The sequence below is a fragment of the Schistocerca piceifrons genome, chromosome 1 (assembly GCF_021461385.2).
Source record: "Schistocerca piceifrons isolate TAMUIC-IGC-003096 chromosome 1, iqSchPice1.1, whole genome shotgun sequence".
Taxonomy (NCBI): Eukaryota; Metazoa; Arthropoda; class Insecta; order Orthoptera; family Acrididae; genus Schistocerca; species Schistocerca piceifrons.
The window spans coordinates 752,811,429-752,831,664 of NC_060138.1; the positions used below are offsets into that span (position 1 = coordinate 752,811,429).

At 39.9% G+C, this 20,236-nt stretch overlaps 1 protein-coding gene across 2 annotated transcripts in view; it reads right to left on the reverse strand.

Annotated features, from left to right (window-relative positions):
- Nucleotides 1–20,236, reverse strand: part of LOC124712003 (differentially expressed in FDCP 8 homolog A) — a 94,061-nt gene that overhangs the window by 24,568 nt on the left and 49,257 nt on the right. For both annotated transcript variants that reach the window (XM_047242302.1, XM_047242294.1), the window contains one exon: nucleotides 13,487–13,708. In XM_047242302.1, coding sequence (XP_047098258.1) covers nucleotides 13,487–13,708 — 222 coding nt within the window. The remainder of the gene's footprint in view (nucleotides 1–13,486; nucleotides 13,709–20,236) is intronic.

Below are 20,236 nucleotides of genomic sequence, written 5' to 3' on the forward strand. Positions count from 1 at the left end.
AATCTGAATTGTTCCATTCACATAATAATTAAACAACTTCCCAACTGTCTGATGAACTTATTCCATTCTTCTGTTAGCTTGTGGATGAAGCAGATTAGTCTTCAACTTCTTTACTTTTAAAAACTGGCAAAACCCTCCTTCAGGTCTGACATGAGGTTCATCCGTTGGACTGTAATAATTGTCTCAAGCACCCTAAACTTCAACATCAACCTATAACCAATGCCTGCGCAACTGTGACTGCCTGTTGATCCAGCGCAGTGTGGGCACCTTCACGATGCAACATTATAATCAGCGCAAAAGAATTGTCTGCTGATGTTCAGCAGAAAGGGTCTCACACGTCCACCCCAATGAAATTAAAGTGTCCTATTGGTTCCGACAGTCTCTGTAATAGTACCTACTTCTGATTAAAGTCTGTCCACTGTGCACAATCCACACCATTCCTGAGGGACTGGTTGACACAATTCTTTCTTCCCTTCTACTAATACTATTCCGCCATTCTCCAATTCATTGACCTGCAACCCCTATGGACTGATAAAATGTGATCACACATTTCATGTAGTACTTCTTGCTTCAACTTGGCTGGCACCACCACTTGTGGTCCTAATTTTGTTTCTCTACATAATAATCTGTCATGCACGCTAAACCACTGTTGGTTGCCATATTGTCTACACTCTTTGTCGGCTCACTTTGCAGCCAACTGTTCCTCAGGGGCCTGACACAGAACTTGTACTACAGCTATTTTTCTGCTTAACCTATCCTCATTTCTGTGCTACATGCCTGGCTTTTGCATTACTTCCTATTCAAATTCACTGAGTTTTAATACCTCATGGGTCCTTCAAAACAGTAACCACTTCAAAGCAGCATGCTCTGTTACTATCTTGAATTTCCTTCCATAGAGGTATTACTGTAAGTAGGTTGCCTTGTACACCAAGCTAAGCACTTCCCTTTCCATTGTAGAATAATTCCTCTCCACTGTGTTTAACTGTCTTGATGCAAAGGCATTACAGTTTTCTTGACCACTGACCTCTAGCCTTAACATGCATCCAAGAGCATGTTTCAATGTATCACATGAAAATATAAACTACTTCTGAAAGTCTGGAAACACCAACAGCAGACTTGATATTAATACCCTTTTTAATTTCGTGAACACTCCCTAACATCCCTCCAACCACACAAACTTAATACCCCTTTCAATAACTGTGTGAGCGACCTTGCAATATATGCAAATCCCTTTATGGACTTCCAATAATAATTCATGAGACTCATATTGATTGTAACTCCTTGGTTGCTCATGGTACTGGAAAATCTTACACTGCTTGTACTAACCTAGGATCAGTTCTTACACCATCCTTACTATACACTGTTCATCATAAGAATAAACCTGATGTCAACACACACAAACCTGATGATTGGTCAGATGCTGTAGCACACGTACACTGGTGTTCTTAATGCTCTTGGAAGTAGGTCCTCAATGTGTATTAGACAGATATCTTATTATTTAGTTACAGTGAATGAAACTTCAAGATACTCTAATGTATTAACAGGCATCTACGTTTTCCTTAATCACGCATTAGCTACATAGTGTTTATTGTAAAAATCATGTTACAGTCTCAGTCTCTGTACTGTTGTGCTCTGATTGTCATGCTGTTATTACGCAGTATGAAAATACTTTAGGCTACTTCCTGCTCCATAGTGAAACAAACATATGGAATACGGTTAAGAAGTTCCGAGAAATAGGTTGTTAGTAACATTTTCAGAAATTTGCAGGGGGGGAAAAAATATCGGCTTTGAAGTTTTTCAAGGGACTTTATTTGATACAGTTGAGATACATATGTGCACTGGACCAATGGCCTTTGTAGTCTGGTCCCTTCAACCCCCACAAACCGACCAACCAACAAATGTGCACTGAATATACAGGGTGTAAATAAAGTCCAGGAACACTTTCAATTATTTATTGCACAAGACCGAAACATTGCACAGATATCATACATATGTCATTTTGAAGAGAAGCCCTGAAAGGTTTTTTTTTTTTTTTTTTTTTTTTTCATGTATATCGCCACAGCATAGCTCAGTAATTTGCTGATAGCGCTAGTCACAACCATGGTGAGTTCAGTTGCAGAGTGAGCTTTCTGTGTGTTGGAGTTCATGAAATGACCACCCCAATTACCAGATATTTCACCCCATGTGACTTATCTGTGAGGACACATTAAAGATCTGGTGTATGTACCACCTCTACCATGCGACGTGTGATGTAGTAGAGCTCCAGGAAAGAGTACGGGAAGTGACTGCCACAGTCGACGATGCCATGCTGGGACAGGTACGGCAAGAATTTGATTACCGTATTGACATCTGCCGGTTGACTCATGGTTCGCATATCGAATGTTTGTAAAAAAGAATTTTCAGAGTTCGTTTTCAAAATGCAATACGTTTGACATCTGTACAATGTTTAGTTCTTGCGCAATCAATAATTGAAAGCGTTCCCGGACTTTATGTACACCCTGAATAGCAGAATTGGTAGCGTAGTAGATTCATAATCTAGAGCAATTCATGGATCACTGGTTCAAGTCTTTTTTTGCTTTGGTCATCTTTATTTTTTCATTCGATTTTTAATACTTACATCTCATAATTGTAAAATTCATCACCTTTAAAAAGAACATCATCTAGTTTCTAATTATATATTGAACGCAAAATCCCTGTTTTCATTTCAAATATAAATTTTTAATTATTGATATGTTATGAAAGATGGGGATAAAGGTTGCTTAAATTAAGAAAGCATGGCAACTTTTAAGACAAAAATGAAAAACCAAATACTCTTTATTTGGAGTATGTCCATTGTTTTAAACCACAGATGTATTCTAACACACACCAGAGTGATGGGTGTCATAGAAACATGAAAAACAATCATTTTCACAGAATCAATCAAACCATACAAATGCTCCATTTTTACATTTGCCACTGTACCATTACAATATGAACCCAACAGAACTGATCTGGAGCCAAGTTAAGGGATTTATCGCAAGAAATAACAAGATTATTAAGCTGCCACACATACTGGAACTAATGCACACAGCTTTTTCACATGTCATTGACGATGCCTGGGTGGCTTTGTGGAATCTGTTGTTGGTCAACTCGTTATCAGTGCAGCAGATGACAGTTCCAGAACTGAAATGTATTTCTTGGATTTGGATGAGGAAGGAGCTAAGAGATTAGCACATGACTGACTACAATTAATACCTTCAGTGACTTCAATATTCAACAATACAGTGAAATCCCTGCAGTATGCTTTTGCATCACACATAGCTCCCTCAGAAAAATTACCCTGTGTTTAAATTAGGAAATTTCATCACTCTTGTTTGTAATTAGAATACTATGTTAGGTGAGAACGAGAGCATTTTATGCTTTCTGTCTGGTCGTCTAAGAAGCGTGCGGTAGTTCTGGAGTTTTGGCGAATAGTTCTGGAGTTTTGGCGAATATTATTATATTATCTTTTTAAAAACTAAATGACATCCGAAGCTATATTGTTTCTCTGCTCATCTCTCTTAACATCTGAACTGCAACTGCTCACATCATTTGCAGATTAGTTGGACCAGATGACTGCCAGTGCTATACAAGTTAAATGCTCCGCTAATGCTGTTGTCCGGCATTATCACTCGGTCTATGTGTGTATAACACAGTATAAAACATAACCTTATTATCCTACTTAAATTTACTGGACATGGTTTGGCTTCTGCTCCACATGAAATGAAATCCAGTGAGATTCAAGCATACATGGGAGAATACATGGTGTAATGTTTATATCAGGCTTATTCTTATGATGAACAGATTATAATTGCATGCCCAAAATGGTTGACTTCATCCAGCACAGAGTGACATTCCTCAGTATTTACTGTCAAATGAGCTGCTTGTAACCTCCTGAATACTCCCCTCCATTACTGCCTATGTTCTTGCATATTCCTTGAAAAGACAATTATGTCGTCATGATAATATTAGAAGTTGATTCAGTTTTAATTCTTTCAGCACTCTGTTCAGTAACCATTGGAGTGTTGCCAGTGCATTCTTTAACCCAAAAGGCAGCCTACTATACTGATGGTGTCTCCAGGGTGCTGAATACACCATTTCTGGTCTATCCTCTGGGACAACTTGTAAATGATGGTATCCATTCCTGAAGTCCATTGTCAAGAAGTATTGACTTTGCCCTAGGTTACCTGTTGTCTCTGTGATCTTCAGAACTGGGTACACATCTATCTTAGTCTAACTGTTGAAATGGTGGTAACTGCACCATCCACAGACTTCTTGAGCACACAATCACAATCCCCCCCCAAGAGCTATTACTCAATTATCCCACCATCCAATTGTTGATTTATAAGTTCCTCCAAAACTGCTTATAGTGTGGTATTCCATATGGTGTCCAATACACTAGTGCTTCGTTCCCCATCGGAATCCGGAGTCCTGTGCTGTGCGGCTGGCGTAGCAGGCAATGGCCCTTGCAGAAAAGACAGAGCCTGAAACTCTAGCAACAGGTCCTTCATCTGTGTCTTTTCTGCGTCCTTTAAATGCTTCAACTACACACAAAATGGAGTCATGGCAGCATCATGTGCCCTCTTATAGCCTATAATCTTTGGGCAGCAATCTTCCTCATCCAGAATCTCCAGTGTAGCAGACAATATTACCATAAATGAATTAACCTCCTTGGGGCTGGAATTACCTACACTGGTGGGTACTATCTCACTTCTTCCCTCTCTTGTTAGATTTCCCTGCTAATAACTCTGAAGGGGTCACAGGGTGAGGGGTTGGCTGGCGGGCCCAGTGGAAACACAACTGATAGTTAAGAATGACTTTCATTAATTCCAGTACTTGACGTAGTGAGGCATATATGCCTCTCTCTGTTTTCCCTGGCCAGCACTATCATATGGGCAGCAGAAGGCACCAACAAGGAATGCCATTTACCACTGGCACAACAAATTTGTTACGATGACTTGCTTGTGCCCAGCAAAGAGAAGTGGACGTCCCAGTACGAGTAAAGTGAATATGGAGTGTGTATGAGAGACATTCATAAGGAGTCCAAAGAAATCGGAGCATTGTGCATCCTGTGAACTCAGAATGGCTCCAATGACAGAATGGAAAGTCCTGCGACAGAAGCTGTCTATGAAACCATTCAAATTGGAGCTAGTTCAGAAGCTCAATGATGATGACAAAGACAAGCGTTTTGAGTTTTGTTCACTGTTGCAACAACTGAATGAGGATGGGGATGGCATTGTTGATCGCATAATTTTTAGCAACGAAGCCACTTTTCACACTAATGGGAAAGTGAACAGGAATGACTGTCGAATCTGGGGTACAAAGCATCCACACGAATGCACTGAAGCTGAGCATGATTCCCCAAAGGCAAATATTTTTTGTGCCTTGTCATGTAAAAAACTGTACAGGCCATTCTTCTTCATTGAGAGCACTGTCACTGGACATTCCTACTTGCACATGTTGCAGCAATGGCTGATGCCTCAAATGCAATTGGACTCTCTGTTCATCTTTCAGCAGGATGGGGCTCCGCCCCATTTTCATGGTGAAGTTTGTGGGTACCTGAACATGGGAGCTGCCGCATTGATGGATCGGCCCTGCTACAGAAGGGGACAGCTGTTTTATGAAATGGCCTTCCCCATCACCAGATCTCATTTCGTGTGACTTTTTTCTGTGAGGACACATTAAAGATCTGGTGTATGTACCGAATCTACCACGATGTGTGTGTGAAAAAAAAGGAGAGGAGAAGAAAAGAAAAGAAAAAACTTTCCGAGTTTCTCTTCAGAATGCAATATGTATGATGTTTGTACAATGTTTAGTTGTTGTGTACTGGATTAGCTTAGAAAATACATCATATGAGAACTATTATTAAAAATTATTTAGAAGGGCAAAAGAAAATAACAAACAGAAGACTGGCATACAAGTCAACCCTTACATGAAGACACACCATGTTGTTGTTGTTGTGGTCTTCAGTCCTGAGACTGGTTTGATGCAGCTCTCCATGCTACTCTATCCTGTGCAAGCTTTTTCATCTCCCAGTACCTACTGCAACCTACATCCTTCTGAATCTGCTTAGTGTATTCATCTCTTGGTCTCCCCCTACGATTTTTACCCTCAACGCTGCCCTCCAATACTAAATTGGTGATCCCTTGATGCCTCAGAACATGTCCTACCAACCGATCCCTTCTTCTGGTCAAGTTGTGCCACAAACTTCTCTTCTCCCCAATCCTATTCAATACTTCCTCATTAGTTATGTGATCTACCCATCTAATCTTCTGCATTCTTCTGTAGCACCACATTTCGAAAGCTTCTATTCTCTTCTTGTCCAAACTATTTATCATCCATGTTTCACTTCCATACATGGCTACACTCCATACGAATACTTTCAGAAATGACTTCCTGACACTTAAATCAATACTGGATGTTAACAAATTTCTCTTCTTCAGAAGCGCTTTCCTTGCCATTGCCAGCCTACATTTTATATCCTCTCTACTTCGACCATCATCAGTTATTTTGCTCCCCAAATAGCAAAACTCCTTTACTACTTTAAGTGCCTCATTTCCTAATGTAATTCCCTCAGCATCACCCGACTTAATTAGACTACATTCCATTATCCTTGTTTTGCTTTTGTTGATGTTCATCTTATATCCTCCTTTCAAGACACTGTCCATTCCATTCAACTGCTCTTCCAAGTCCTTTGCTGTCTCTGACAGAATTACAATGTCATCAGCGAACCTCAAAGTTTTTATTTCTTCTCCATGAATTTTAATACCTACTCCGAATTTTTCTTTTGTTTCCTTTACTGCTTGCTCAATATACAGATTGAACAACATCGGGGAGAGGCTACAACCCTGTCTTACTCCCTTCCCAACCACTGCTTCCCTTTCATGTCCCTCGACTCTTATAACTGCCATCTGGTTTCTGTACAAATTATAAATAGCCTTTTGCTCCCTGTATTTTACCCCTGCCACCTTCAGAATTTGAAAGAGAGTATTCCAGTCAACATTGTCAAAAGCTTTCTCTAAGTCTACAAATGCTAGAAACGTAGGTTTGCCTTTCCTTAATCTTTCTTCTAAGATTAGTCGTAAGGTCAGTATTGCCTCACGTGTTCCAGTGTTTCTACGGAATCCAAACTGATCTTCCCCGAGGTTGGCTTCTACTAGTTTTTCCATTCGTCTGTAAAGAATTCGTGTTAGTATTTTGCAGCTGTGACTTATTAAGCTGATAGTTCGGTAATTTTCACATCTGTCAACACCTGCTTTCTTTGGGATTGGAATTATTATATTCTTCTTGAAGTCTGAGGGTATTTCGCCTGTTTCATACATCTTGCTCACCAGATGGTAGAGTTTTGTCAGGACTGGCTCTCCCACGGCCGTCAGTAGTTCCAATGGAATATTGTCTACTCCGGGGGCCTTGTTTCGACTCAGGTCTTTCAGTGCTCTGTCAAACTCTTCACGCAGTATCGTATCTCCCATTTCATCTTCATCTACATACTCTTCCATTTCCATAATATTGTCCTGAAGTACATCTTCCTTGTATAGACCCTCTATATACTCCTTCCACCTTTCTGCTTTCCTTTCTTTGCTTAGAACTGGGTTTCCATCTGAGCTCTTGATATTCATACAAGTCGTTCTCTTATCTCCAAAGGTCTCTTTAATTTTCCTGTAGGCGGTATCTATCTTGCCCCTAGTGAGATAGGCCTCAACATCCTTACGTTTGTCCTCTAGCCATCGCTGCTTAGCCATTTTGCACTTCCTGTCGATCTCATTTTTGAGACGTTTGTATTCCTTTTTGCCTGTTTCACTTACTGCATTTTTATATTTTCTCCTTTCATCAATTAAATTCAATATTTCGTCTGTTACCCACGGATTTCTACTAGCCCTCGTCTTTTTACCTACTTGATCCTCTGCTGCCTTCACTACTTCATCCCTCAAAGCTACCCATTCTTCTTCTACTGTATTTATTTCCCCCATTCCAGTCAATTGCTCCCTTATGCTCTCCCTGAATCTGTGTACAACCTCTGGTTCTTTTAGTTTATCCAGGGCCCATCTCCTTAAATTCCCACCTTTTTGCAGTTTCTTCAGTTTTAATCTACAGGTCATAACCAATAGATTGTGGTCAGAGTCCACATCTGCCCCTGGAAATGTCTTACAATTTAAAACCTGGTTCCTAAATCTCTGTCTTACCATTATATTATCTATCTGATATACCTTTTAGTATCTCCAGGGTTCTTCCATGTATACAACCTTCTTTCATGATTCTTAAACCAAGTGTTAGTTATGATTATGTTGTGCTCTGTGCAAAATTCTACCAGGCGGCTTCCTCTTTCATTTCTGTCCCCCAATCCATATTCACCTACTATGTTTCCTTCTCTTCCTTTTCCTACACTCGAATTCCAGTCACCCATGACTATTAAATTTTCGTCTCCCTTCACAATCTGAATAATTTCTTTTATTTCATCATACATTTCTTCAATTTCTTCATCATCTGCAGAGCTAGTTGGCATATAAACTTGTACTACTGTAGTAGGTGTGGGCTTCGTATCAGAGGATGAAATGATATAATTTTAAGAATGTAAATCCTGAGTTCAAGGAACGTGATGTGTTAGTGACATCACATCATCACAGTTCTAATTTACGAAAAGGAGCTATAAAGTTTTCCATAAACAGAATGATCTGTACAAAGGTATAGATTTTCTGTAGCCTAAAGCTTTTTTTTAAATTGATCCTGAATCTGGAAGAGTAAGGTGATTGTATAATACTGCCTCAGTCAAAAAGGATTATACCTCCTGGAGATAAAGATTAATATCATGAATATGCAATCTACAAATGTAGAAGGAAGAGGCTGTACTGTTGTTTGACATCAATAATTTACACTCTTGCAGTTGGAATTTAGGAATAAACAGTTATATAAAGATATGAAGTCTCATAATGAATACTTATTTCCACCACACATAAATTTCTCTAACAAGAAATAGCCTGTATATAAAAATAAACATTAAAAAAAACTTGAGTAGATTCATAATTGTATAGTATATGTACTATAACTGCATCACAAAAAACAGTGAGGAGAGAAGAAGCTAAACAACTATTAACACTGAACAAACTAATAAAGTATTAATTTCCTGCCAACAATACCATTACAGGAAAAGAAAACATAGTAGTACAGGGTGTGGCAGCGTCCATAGTAGGATATTAAAAACACACCGTCAAGCAGTAACTGTAATTTATTTATTACGTCTTATGTCAATTACTAGTTGAAGGTATGCCATTTACTAATGTGTAAGTCATTGTCCACTGTGTGGATTACTTTTGGACTATGACAGCTGTCAAATGATGCCCCCTCTGCACAACACATTCATCTAGGCGGTGTTGGAGGCTTTCCGTAACTCGGCGTAATGTATTCCCTGGGACATTGCGGATGACAGTTCTGATATGATCCTTCAACTCAGGAATGGTGGCACAACGTGTTCAGAACACTTCTTGCTTTAGGTAGCCCCAAAGGAAAAAGTCTGCACATGAAAGGTCAGGTAAATGAGGCTGCCACGAAATGTCACAAAACGGGAAATTACTCTACCAGGAAATGTCTGCCGCAAGAAATCCATGCAAATTCTGGCCACCATTCGTGATTTGAAGGATCATATCAGAACTGCCATCGGCAATGTCCCAGGAATATGTTACGCCAAATTATGTAAAGCTTCCAACGCCGCCTAGATGAATGTGTTGTGCAGAGGGGGCATCATTTGACACGAGTCATGAGTATAGGTTTAAGCATCAGGAAGTTGTTTCTGAAAGTATTTGTATGGAGTGTAGCCATGTATGGAAGTGAAACATGGACAATAAATAGTATGGACAAGAAGAGAATAGAAGGTTTCGAAATGGGGTGCTACAGAAGAATGCTGAAGATTATGTGGATAGATAACATAACTAATGAGGAGGTATTGAACAGAATTGGGGAGAAGAGGAGTTTGTGGCACAACTTGACAAAAAGAAGGGACTGGTTGGTAGAACATGTTCTATGGCATCAAGGGATCACCAATTTAGTATTGGAGGGCAGCGTGGAGGGTAAAAATCGTAGAGGGAGACCAAGAGATGAATACACTAAGCAGATTCAGAAGGATTTAGGTTGCAGTAGGTACTGGGAGATGAAGAAGCTTGCACAGGATAGAGTAGCATGGAGAGCTGAATCAAACCAGTCTCAGGACTGAAGACCATAACAACAACAACATATTCAAAAAGTAATCCACGCAATGGACAATGACTTACACATTAGCAAATGGCATACCTTTAACTATTAATTGACATGGGAGGTAATAAATAAATTATAGTTACTGCCTGATGGTGTGTTTTAGTATCCTACTATGAACGCTGCCGTACCCTGTGTATATGGTAAGGAAAGTTCTGACTGAATGTAAATACTTTAGGGGTAAACTAGATGGCTCATTAAATAATAGAAGTGTTGAGTTGATGACAGACAAACAAGAAAGAATGAAAACTTGCCAGCTTTCAAAGGTCCATTCTTTTTTGTGTCTCTTTCCATGATTTAACACTTCTACGAGGGATATCCACAAAGTACATTACGTTTTGGAATTAAAAATAAATAAAGTATTGGAATTTTTTTTATTGTATACATATGAAAGCCACACTTAAATACTACTTTTCTACATAGTTGCCATTTAAATTAAGGCACTTATCATAGCGATGGACGAGCTTGGAAATTCCTTCGTCATAAAATTCTGCCGCCTGCACCCTCAACCATGTGGTTACCCCTTCTTGAAGCTGTGCGTCGTCATCAAAACGCTGCATAGCCAACCACTTCTTCATTGCTGGGAATAAGTGGAAGTCGCTCGGTGCCAGGTCGGGACTGTACGGCGGACGAGGAAACAACTCCCACTTAAAAGTTTCGAGAACTTCACGAGTGGCATTTGCCGTGTGTCCCGGGCGTTGTCGTGAATCAGCAAGATCTTTGAGCCCAACTTTCCCCTGCGCTTGTTTTGTATTGCTCTTCTGAGGTTGTCCAGAGTTTGGCAATACCTTTGAGAGTTTATTGTAGTGCCAAAAGAGGTAACCACGTGGTTGAAGGTGCAGGCGGCCAAATTTTACGACGAAGGAATTTCCAAGCTCGTCCATCGCTACGATAAGTGCCTTAATTTAAATGGCAACTATGTAGAAAAGTAGTATTGAAGTGTGGCTTTCATCTGTATACAATAAAAAAAAATTCCAATACTTTATTTATTTTTAATTCCAAAACGTAATGTACTTTGTGGATAGCCCTCATATTTGGTGAGTAGTCTCCTTTACTCCTAAAATATAATAGTATCTATAGAGAGGGATCTATTTTTGTAATATGTGTGAAAATATGAAGATAGGTAAGGCAACAGAACAGTTTGATAATGTAACACTTCGGATGCAAGAATATGCTGAGGGTTGAGTAAAAGGTAAATGGGTGATACAGCTTGTTGACCAAATAACAGTGGATTGTGTGGAGTATACAAAAGTATGGAAAAAAGTATACTCATGAGTATACTCATGCTTAGCGATAGTATAAAAAAGTTTGTGTGTAACGGAAAGGAGGGGACGTCAATTTTTATGTACATATTAAGTGAGAATACGTTAAACTAATAGTAAATGAACACAAGAGAGGAGGACCCCCACTTCGTTGAATGTGATTTGCAGAAGGTAGATGGAAAAGATACCATCTCTGCTTTAAAACAAAAAGTGTGAGAGTTGGTATGTAGAGAACTTTTGTTCTGTTTTGCAGGAGAAAGTGGTGCAAGGAAACTTGTCCTTAAAATGGTGGTAGTGAGCAATGATAATTACATGTCTGGTAGGTGTTCCCATCAGGTTTTAAGGTTTAGGATTAGTTGATACATTGTTTCATTGGTTTCAAAAACATCTTCAGAATGTAATTTGAGTTAAATAATGAAAAGATCTTCTGTCTCTGTGTGAGAATATGTGGTGTTTTGCACAACTCTTCTGTGGGTGAAGGAAAACATTTGTACCTCTTCACTATCAGACAGACAATATTTTATAGCACAAAATATCACAAAAAATTCTGTGTTGTTGTACATTTTTCCAGAAAAGATTGTTGTCCGTCTTATTTTTCATGTAAGTGGGGACTGACATGAGGGTATCACAATGTTGACGCCACAACAATATGAAAATACCTACTCTGATGAGGTTATATAATGTCAGTGAATGAGGCAACTACCCTAGACGAGCATTGACCTTCCCAGAAGAAATATTAAGAGAACAATGTAATCAAATTTTGTGAAATAAAGGTGTCACCCTACCGTGTATCATTTGTACATACAACGAAAAGTATATGTTATAGACAGTAAAACATGAATAAAGCTTTCATTTAAAAAAGTTGTAGTGTAGAATGGACATAACCAAGGTGAAGAGGAATTATTGCATGGAAGGTGCACACATCAATGATGAGATCCATCATGATTCAAATAAGATACATAAAGCAAGCCTGATGACATCGCCAAATATACAGAAACAGTCAAACCAAATAAAAAAATTCTACAGTCTGAAGGACACTGAACTGTGATTGAAATGGAACTATCAACACAACTAGGTTTCAGCATACAAATTTGTTGGCTTCAGCAACTGACAACCAAGATTTTTTCCTTCAACCTAATTGAAACATGCGCTATGCTCCACATCTATCGACAACAAACATGTCAACAAAAGGTAAATAGAGAAACTGGATGAATGGAATTCATGTTTTCTGGCATACAAAAGTCCAAATAAAGAGCATGCAAAACATAAGCAGTTTTTATCTTCTGGTATGTAGATGACATCTGATTATGGGGTGCTGAGTGTGAAGGAAGTGCCACCCACACAACATTCAGAAAACTGAACCTTGCACTAGACAGTGAGTGGCTACCTAAAATCATTCCATTGTTTATATAGGGTGGTCAGAAACACTCTGACAAGCTTCTAAGGGTGCTGCAGAGTAAGTTGTGCTAAGAAATAAATGATAAGAAAAAAATTTGATACATTGTGCCATTTCAGAGTTAATTAGTACTGAAGTTCGCCAATCAGGCCATCACGTGCGCAAATTCAAGTGGCCTGCTATAGTTGGTGCCACCAAATGTGTTCTTTGTTTAGTGTCCTAAAATCAAACAAGAGAGCGACACAAAAATTAGACTGTGATGGTAGCGAGGATCGATCCTGAGCCAATGTGCGAGTAGTCTTGTGCGCTATCATCTACTCTGTGAATTTGTGTGTGCAATGGCCTGATTGGCTAACTACAATGCTAATTAGCTCGGAAATAGTGCACCATATCAAATTTTTTTTCTAAACAATTATTTCTCAACATAACCTACCCTCCAACACGTTTACAAGTTTCTCAGACTGTTTCTGGATGCCCTGTATATCTCCCAAGATTTTCCAGTATTCATTAAGGATATTTCTGGTTATCACTTTTTATAATAATGATAATAGACTTTTAAATACTCTACCTTGCATTCCTCCTTGATGTGCTTTGTGAATTCAGCATGGATCTTACTTAGTCTGTCAGGCAGTCTTCCTGAATTAGTGTCAATAAGATCCTGTAAACTGTATGTGTCCACATTATCAATGAAATGATTGTAATCCTTCAGTTGCCACAACAGTCGCTGTTCAGTTGCGTCTTTGCAAGAAATGAAGTACTTCTTCATAATCATTATGTCCTCCCTCATTTTCTGCAACAAAAATTTTAAAAAGTTTTAAATGTAGCTAGTATCAAGCTATGACAAACTTCATAGTGTCAAGCAGTGTTTGTGTACACATATAAAAATACTTAGAACATGGGTAAAACTGGCTGCAAACAAAGGCTATGGCATTGCCTTAAGCAGTGTTGTATCACCTCAGTCACTTAACTGTGTGTCATAGACTGAGGCAAATTTTCAATCTGCCATCTTTTCACTGTTCTACTTTTCCAAATACATGCTGTGTGTTACCCGTCTCTTTCAACCTCACATTCTAAGCATTTCATGTTTTTTTTTTCCTTTCCCATTTATTTTATATGTTTACATGCTGCATGATGCTAGTACTGTTATGTGATGGGAAATCTTTCTGCAAAACTGTACAATGAAAATAGGACTGTTTACCTATAGATTCTGACAGAATTTCATTGGGACAGGTATTTACATGGGAATTGCGATGGCCTTCTGACCAAATGTTTTGTTTTATTAACAACAGTTTATAACACCAGAGTACACACATAAATGAACAAGACAAACACTTGCACTCGATACTGAAATTAGTTAACTTCAAGTGACACACACACACACACACACACACACACACGCACACACACACACACACACACACACACACACAAACCTCCCACAGTTATATATAATAAAAGCTTCAAAGGGGGGAGGGAGAGCTAAGAACATACAAATTTGCTTAACATAAGATAAATGTGTACATATCATTCGTATGAAATAGGGCTTCAGCCTACACAAACTTTATAAGGGCCACAGGAAAGAAAAAAAACTGCACAACAATGCTACCTTACTGGAAAATACAATTACACACATCTACAACCAACACATTCACCACACAGTGGACAGATATCACACAAACAATGCAATCTACAAGCCACAACAAGCTAACATGTAATTACCAACTGGTGATAAGATTAGAAAACTCATATTTCTATGAGACAATTACACACACCACAGTCTCATACCATTTCAGTGCATTACAAATACAATACAATCAGAGCACACGACACCCTTGCTATTCCTTTTCAAGTGCCATTGAAGCACTGCTCTACCAATATAGGCAGAACATGGTCCCACTGTGTTCTGACAATTCAAATTCTTCTTGCCCACTAATGCCAGGACACAAGCAGTTGCAGGTACACTCGATGGCACAAATCACTCTTACTCTGCTCATCATAACAAAAACTCACTTCTACAATTTCTCCCTGGCTCCCAGCTGCTATATTTTCTGGACATAAGGTGCAAACACCGTCTGCTGCCCCAGCAAATGATGTGTGCATGACAGCTGACCACAATCTGTGATGACTGCTGCAGTACCACTGCTCTGCTACCTCCACCAGCCTCTCCGGCTCCATGCCACTTTACTGCTTCTCTAAGTTATGTCTTATTTTGCTAGTGTAAATCCACCCCATTCACTGCAGCACCCTTGGGTGATGACTGTACCAAAGCCCATTACCAGCCATGCTGTTAAAGACAAGCACAGCCAACATGCCGTTTCAGGCCCAGCCTTGAATCCAAGGTTAGTACACTGCTCCCGCAGCAGCATCCGGCACTGGATCAAGTTGATGTGGCCACTTCTACTGCATAATGCAGGCACAGATAGCCCGCAGCCAACCTACAGCTGACTGCCCAGGCTCTGTTGCTTGGTGACTGTCTCAAAGAGTCAACAACTATGGAATGTAAGAGCTGGCAGAACACCCTTCTTGGCCTGTATCGTACGCAGAGTCTCATCCGTTGCTGCTGCCCACGGGACCCTGCGCTGGTTTCAGGATGTTCCTGCTTTTGCATCGTACCACCAAACTGTCAATCACTGTGACACTCAACATGGCGCTGCCTCAACCTACATGCAGATACCAACACCCACTCGTGAGACTTAGGTGCATGAACCACGCTGGCACGACCAGCTGGGCAAGCACGTTCAAACATGCTGTGAAATTTCAATTTCAATGCACAAGACACAAATGAGAAGATGTGAATGTTACCATTTATGACTGTTATTGTTCCAGACTTCAGCTATGGCATCAGTAGTGAAGGTAACGTGTATCTGCAGACTGTGAAAACAGTGACTTATATACTGTGTGTCCTGGATAGCCAACTTTCAAGCAGACACTTAGCGAGACTCTTTCAGTGATACTTACTAGTCAGATTCTTCTCGATGTCTTTATTGCAGATTAGAATAGTTGCCATTTAATTAGAATAGTTGCCATTTACATCAAATAAAACACCACATTCCCATAAGGTAATGTTTCCTATTAACTTATTTTTTCACATCTAATTTTCCCTTGAAGAGGAAAATAAAAATTAACCTCAAAGAGTGGTGCGAAATTAGTAATTTTTTCCACACGTTTTTAATAGAAATCTATGTGTATTTGCTTCAATTCTTATAGTGAAATATCAACTCCGTGGCTTAAGAGATCAAGAGATAATCAGTGGGCTTAATTTAAAGTTACTTGTTCTTTGTACTGTAATACATTGCACCAGCTAAAATGCAGCCCCTGTTCTTGAACACAGAATGAGTTGGTTGACATTCATAAGCAGATGGAAATTGCCCTGAATACTGTCAAGTCTTCCCCCCCATGAACCATGGACCTTGCCGTTGGTGGGGAGGCTTGCGTGCCTCAGCGATACAGATAGCCGTACCGTAGGTGCAACCACAACGGAGGGCTATCTGTTGAGAGGCCAGACAAACGTGTGGTTCCTGAAGAGGGGCAGCAGCCTTTTCAGTAGTTGCAAGGGCAACAGTCTGGATGATTGACTGATCTGGCCTTGTAACAATAACCAAAACGGCCTTGCTGTGCTGGTACTGCGAACGGCTGAAAGCAAGGGGAAACTACAGCCGTAATTTTTCCCGAGGGCATGCAGCTTTACTGTATGATTACATGATGATGGCGTCCTCTTGGGTAAAATATTCCGGAGGTAAAATAGTCCCCCATTCGGATCTCCGGGCGGGGACTACTCAAGAAGATGTCGTTATCAGGAGAAAGAAAACTGGCGTTCTACGGATCGGAGCGTGGAATGTCAGATCCCTTAATCGGGCAGGTAGGTTAGAAAATTTAAAAAGGGAAATGGATAGGTTGAAGTTAGATATAGTGAGAATTAGTGAAGTTCGGTGGAAGGAGGAACAAGACTTCTGGTCAGGTGACTACAGGGTTATAAACACAAAATCAAATAGGGGTAATGCAGGAGTAGGTTTAATAATGAATAGGAAAATAGGAATGCAGGTAAGCTACTACAAACAGCATAGTGAACGCATTATTGTGGCCAAGATAGATACGAAGCCCACACCTACTACAGTAGTACAAGTTTATATGCCAACTAGCTCTGCAGATGACGAAGAAATTGAAGAAATGTATGATGAAATAAAAGAAATTATTCAGATTGTGAAGGGAGACGAAAATTTAATAGTCATGGGTGACTGGAATTCGAGGGTAGGAAAAGGGAGAGAAGGAAACATAGTAGGTGAATATGGATTGGGGGACAGAAATGAAAGAGGAAGCCGCCTGGTAGAATTTTGCACAGAGCACAACATAATCATAACTAACACTTGGTTTAAGAATCATGAAAGAAGGTTGTATACATGGAAGAACCCTGGAGATACTAAAAGGTATCAGATAGATTATATAATGGTAAGACAGAGATTTAGGAACCAGGTTTTAAATTGTAAGACATTTCCAGGGGCAGATGTGGACTCTGACCACAATCTATTGGTTATGACCTGTAGATTAAAACTGAAGAAACTGCAAAAAGGTGGGAATTTAAGGAGATGGGACCTGGATAAACTAAAAGAACCAGAGGTTGTACAGAGTTTCAGGGAGAGCATAAGGGAACAATTGACAAGAATGGGGGAAAGAATTACAGTAGAAGAAGAATGGGTAGCTTTGAGGGATGAAGTAGTGAAGGCAGCAGAGGATCAAGTAGGTAAAAAGATGAGGGCTAGTAGAAATCCTTGGGTAACAGAAGAAATATTGAATTTAATTGATGAAAGGAGAAAATATAAAAATGCAGTAAGTGAAACAGGCAAAAAGGAATACAAACGTCTCAAAAATGAGATCGACAGGAAGTGCAAAATGGCTAAGCAGCGATGGCTAGAGGACAAACGTAAGGATGTTGAGGCCTATCTCACTAGGGGCAAGATAGATACCACCTACAGGAAAATTAAAGAGACCTTTGGAGATAAGAGAACGACTTGTATGAATATCAAGAGCTCAGATGGAAACCCAGTTCTAAGCAAAGAAGGGAAAGCAGAAAGGTGGAAGGAGTATATAGAGGGTCTATACAAGGGCGATGTACTTGAGGACAATATTATGGAAATGGAAGAGGATGTAGATGAAGATGAAATGGGAGATACGATACTGCGTGAAGAGTTTGACAGAGCATTAAAGAGACCTTTGGAGATAAGAGAACGACTTGTATGAATATCAAGAGCTCAGATGGAAACCCAGTTCTAAGCAAAGAAGGGAAAGCAGAAAGGTGGAAGGAGTATATAGAGGGTCTATACAAGGGCGATGTACTTGAGGACAATATTATGGAAATGGAAGAGGATGTAGATGAAGATGAAATGGGAGATACGATACTGCGTGAAGAGTTTGACAGAGCACTGAAAGACCTGAGTCGAAACAAGGTCCCCGGAGTAGACAATATTCCATTGGAACTACTGACGGCCGTGGGAGAGCCAGTCCTGACAAAACTCTACCATCTGGTGAGCAAGATGTATGAAACAGGCGAAATACCCTCAGACTTCAAAAATAATATAATAATTCCAATCCCAAAGAAAGCAGGTGTTGACAGATGTGAAAATTACCGAACTATCAGCTTAATAAGTCACAGCTGCAAAATACTAACACGAATTCTTTACAGACGAATGGAAAAACTAGTAGAAGCCAACCTCGGGGAAGATCAGTTTGGATTCCGTAGAAACACTGGAACACGTGAGGCAATACTGACCTTACGACTTATCTTAGAAGAAAGATTAAGGAAAGGCAAACCTACGTTTCTAGCATTTGTAGACTTAGAGAAAGCTTTTGACAATGTTGAATGGAATACTCTCTTTCAAATTCTGAAGGTGGCAGGGGTAAAATACAGGGAGCAAAAGGCTATTTACAATTTGTACAGAAACCAGATGGCAGTTATAAGAGTCGAGGGACATGAAAGGGAAGCAGTGGTTGGGAAGGGAGTAAGACAGGGTTGTAGCCTCTCCCCGATGTTGTTCAATCTGTATATTGAGCAAGCAGTAAAGGAAACAAAAGAAAAATTCGGAGTAGGTATTAAAATTCATGGAGAAGAAATAAAAACTTTGAGGTTCGCCGATGACATTGTAATTCTGTCAGAGACAGCAAAGGACTTGGAAGAGCAGTTGAATGGAATGGACAGTGTCTTGAAAGGAGGATATAAGATGAACATCAACAAAAGCAAAACAAGGATAATGGAATGTAGTCTAATTAAGTCGGGTGATGCTGAGGGAATTAGATTAGGAAATGAGGCACTTAAAGTGGTAAAGGAGTTTTGCTATTTGGGGAGCAAAATAACTGATGATGGTTGAAGTAGGGAGGATATAAAATGTAGGCTGGCAATGGCAAGGAAAGCGTTTCTGAAGAAGAGAAATTTGTTAACATCCAGTATTGATTTAAGTGTCAGGAAGTCATTTCTGAAAGTATTCGTATGGAGTGTAGCCATGTATGGAAGTGAAACATGGACGATAAATAGTTTGGACAAGAAGAGAATAGAAGCTTTCGAAATGTGGTGCTACAGAAGAATGCTGAAGATTAGATGGGTAGATCACATAACTAATGAGGAAGTATTGAATAGGATTGGGGAGAAGAGAAGTTTGTGGCACAACTTGACCAGAAGAAGGGATCGGTTGGTAGGACATGTTCTGAGACATCAAGGGATCACCAATTTAGTATTGGAGGGCAGCGTGGAGGGTAAAAATCGTAGGGGGAGACCAAGAGATGAATACACTAAGCAGATTCAGAAGAATGTAGGTTGCAGTAGGTACTGGGAGATGAAAAAGCTTGCACAGGATAGAGTTGCATGGAGAGCTGCATCAAACCAGTCTCAGGACTGAAGACAACAACAACAACAACAACAACTGTCAAGTGACTGGTAGCTGCTGTGAATCAGTGTGTTTGGAGAGCTCTTGAGAGTCATGTACCTGTGGTACCAGTAACAAAGGTGCTTTCCGCTCCTGTAGATCCTGTGTCCCCTGCAGGAAGTCTGTAATCTGTCATTACTTGCCCACTTTACTGCAAGTGGTGTTTCAACAATACAGCTAGACGTCCTGTAGAGGATGAATGGTGACCAGGGAGGACTCAGGGTGTTGTACCGATCCCCCTAACCAACAAGCTAGGGATGCTGTCTTTCAATGGAACTGAAACTGAGCCAATGGGACTCACTTCACCTGTTTTAAGGACAAACACAAAAGAGTAGGGACAAACACAAAAGAGTAGGGTCTATTAATCACTGGCAGTTCAAACGCATGGCGAATGATGGCACCTGTTA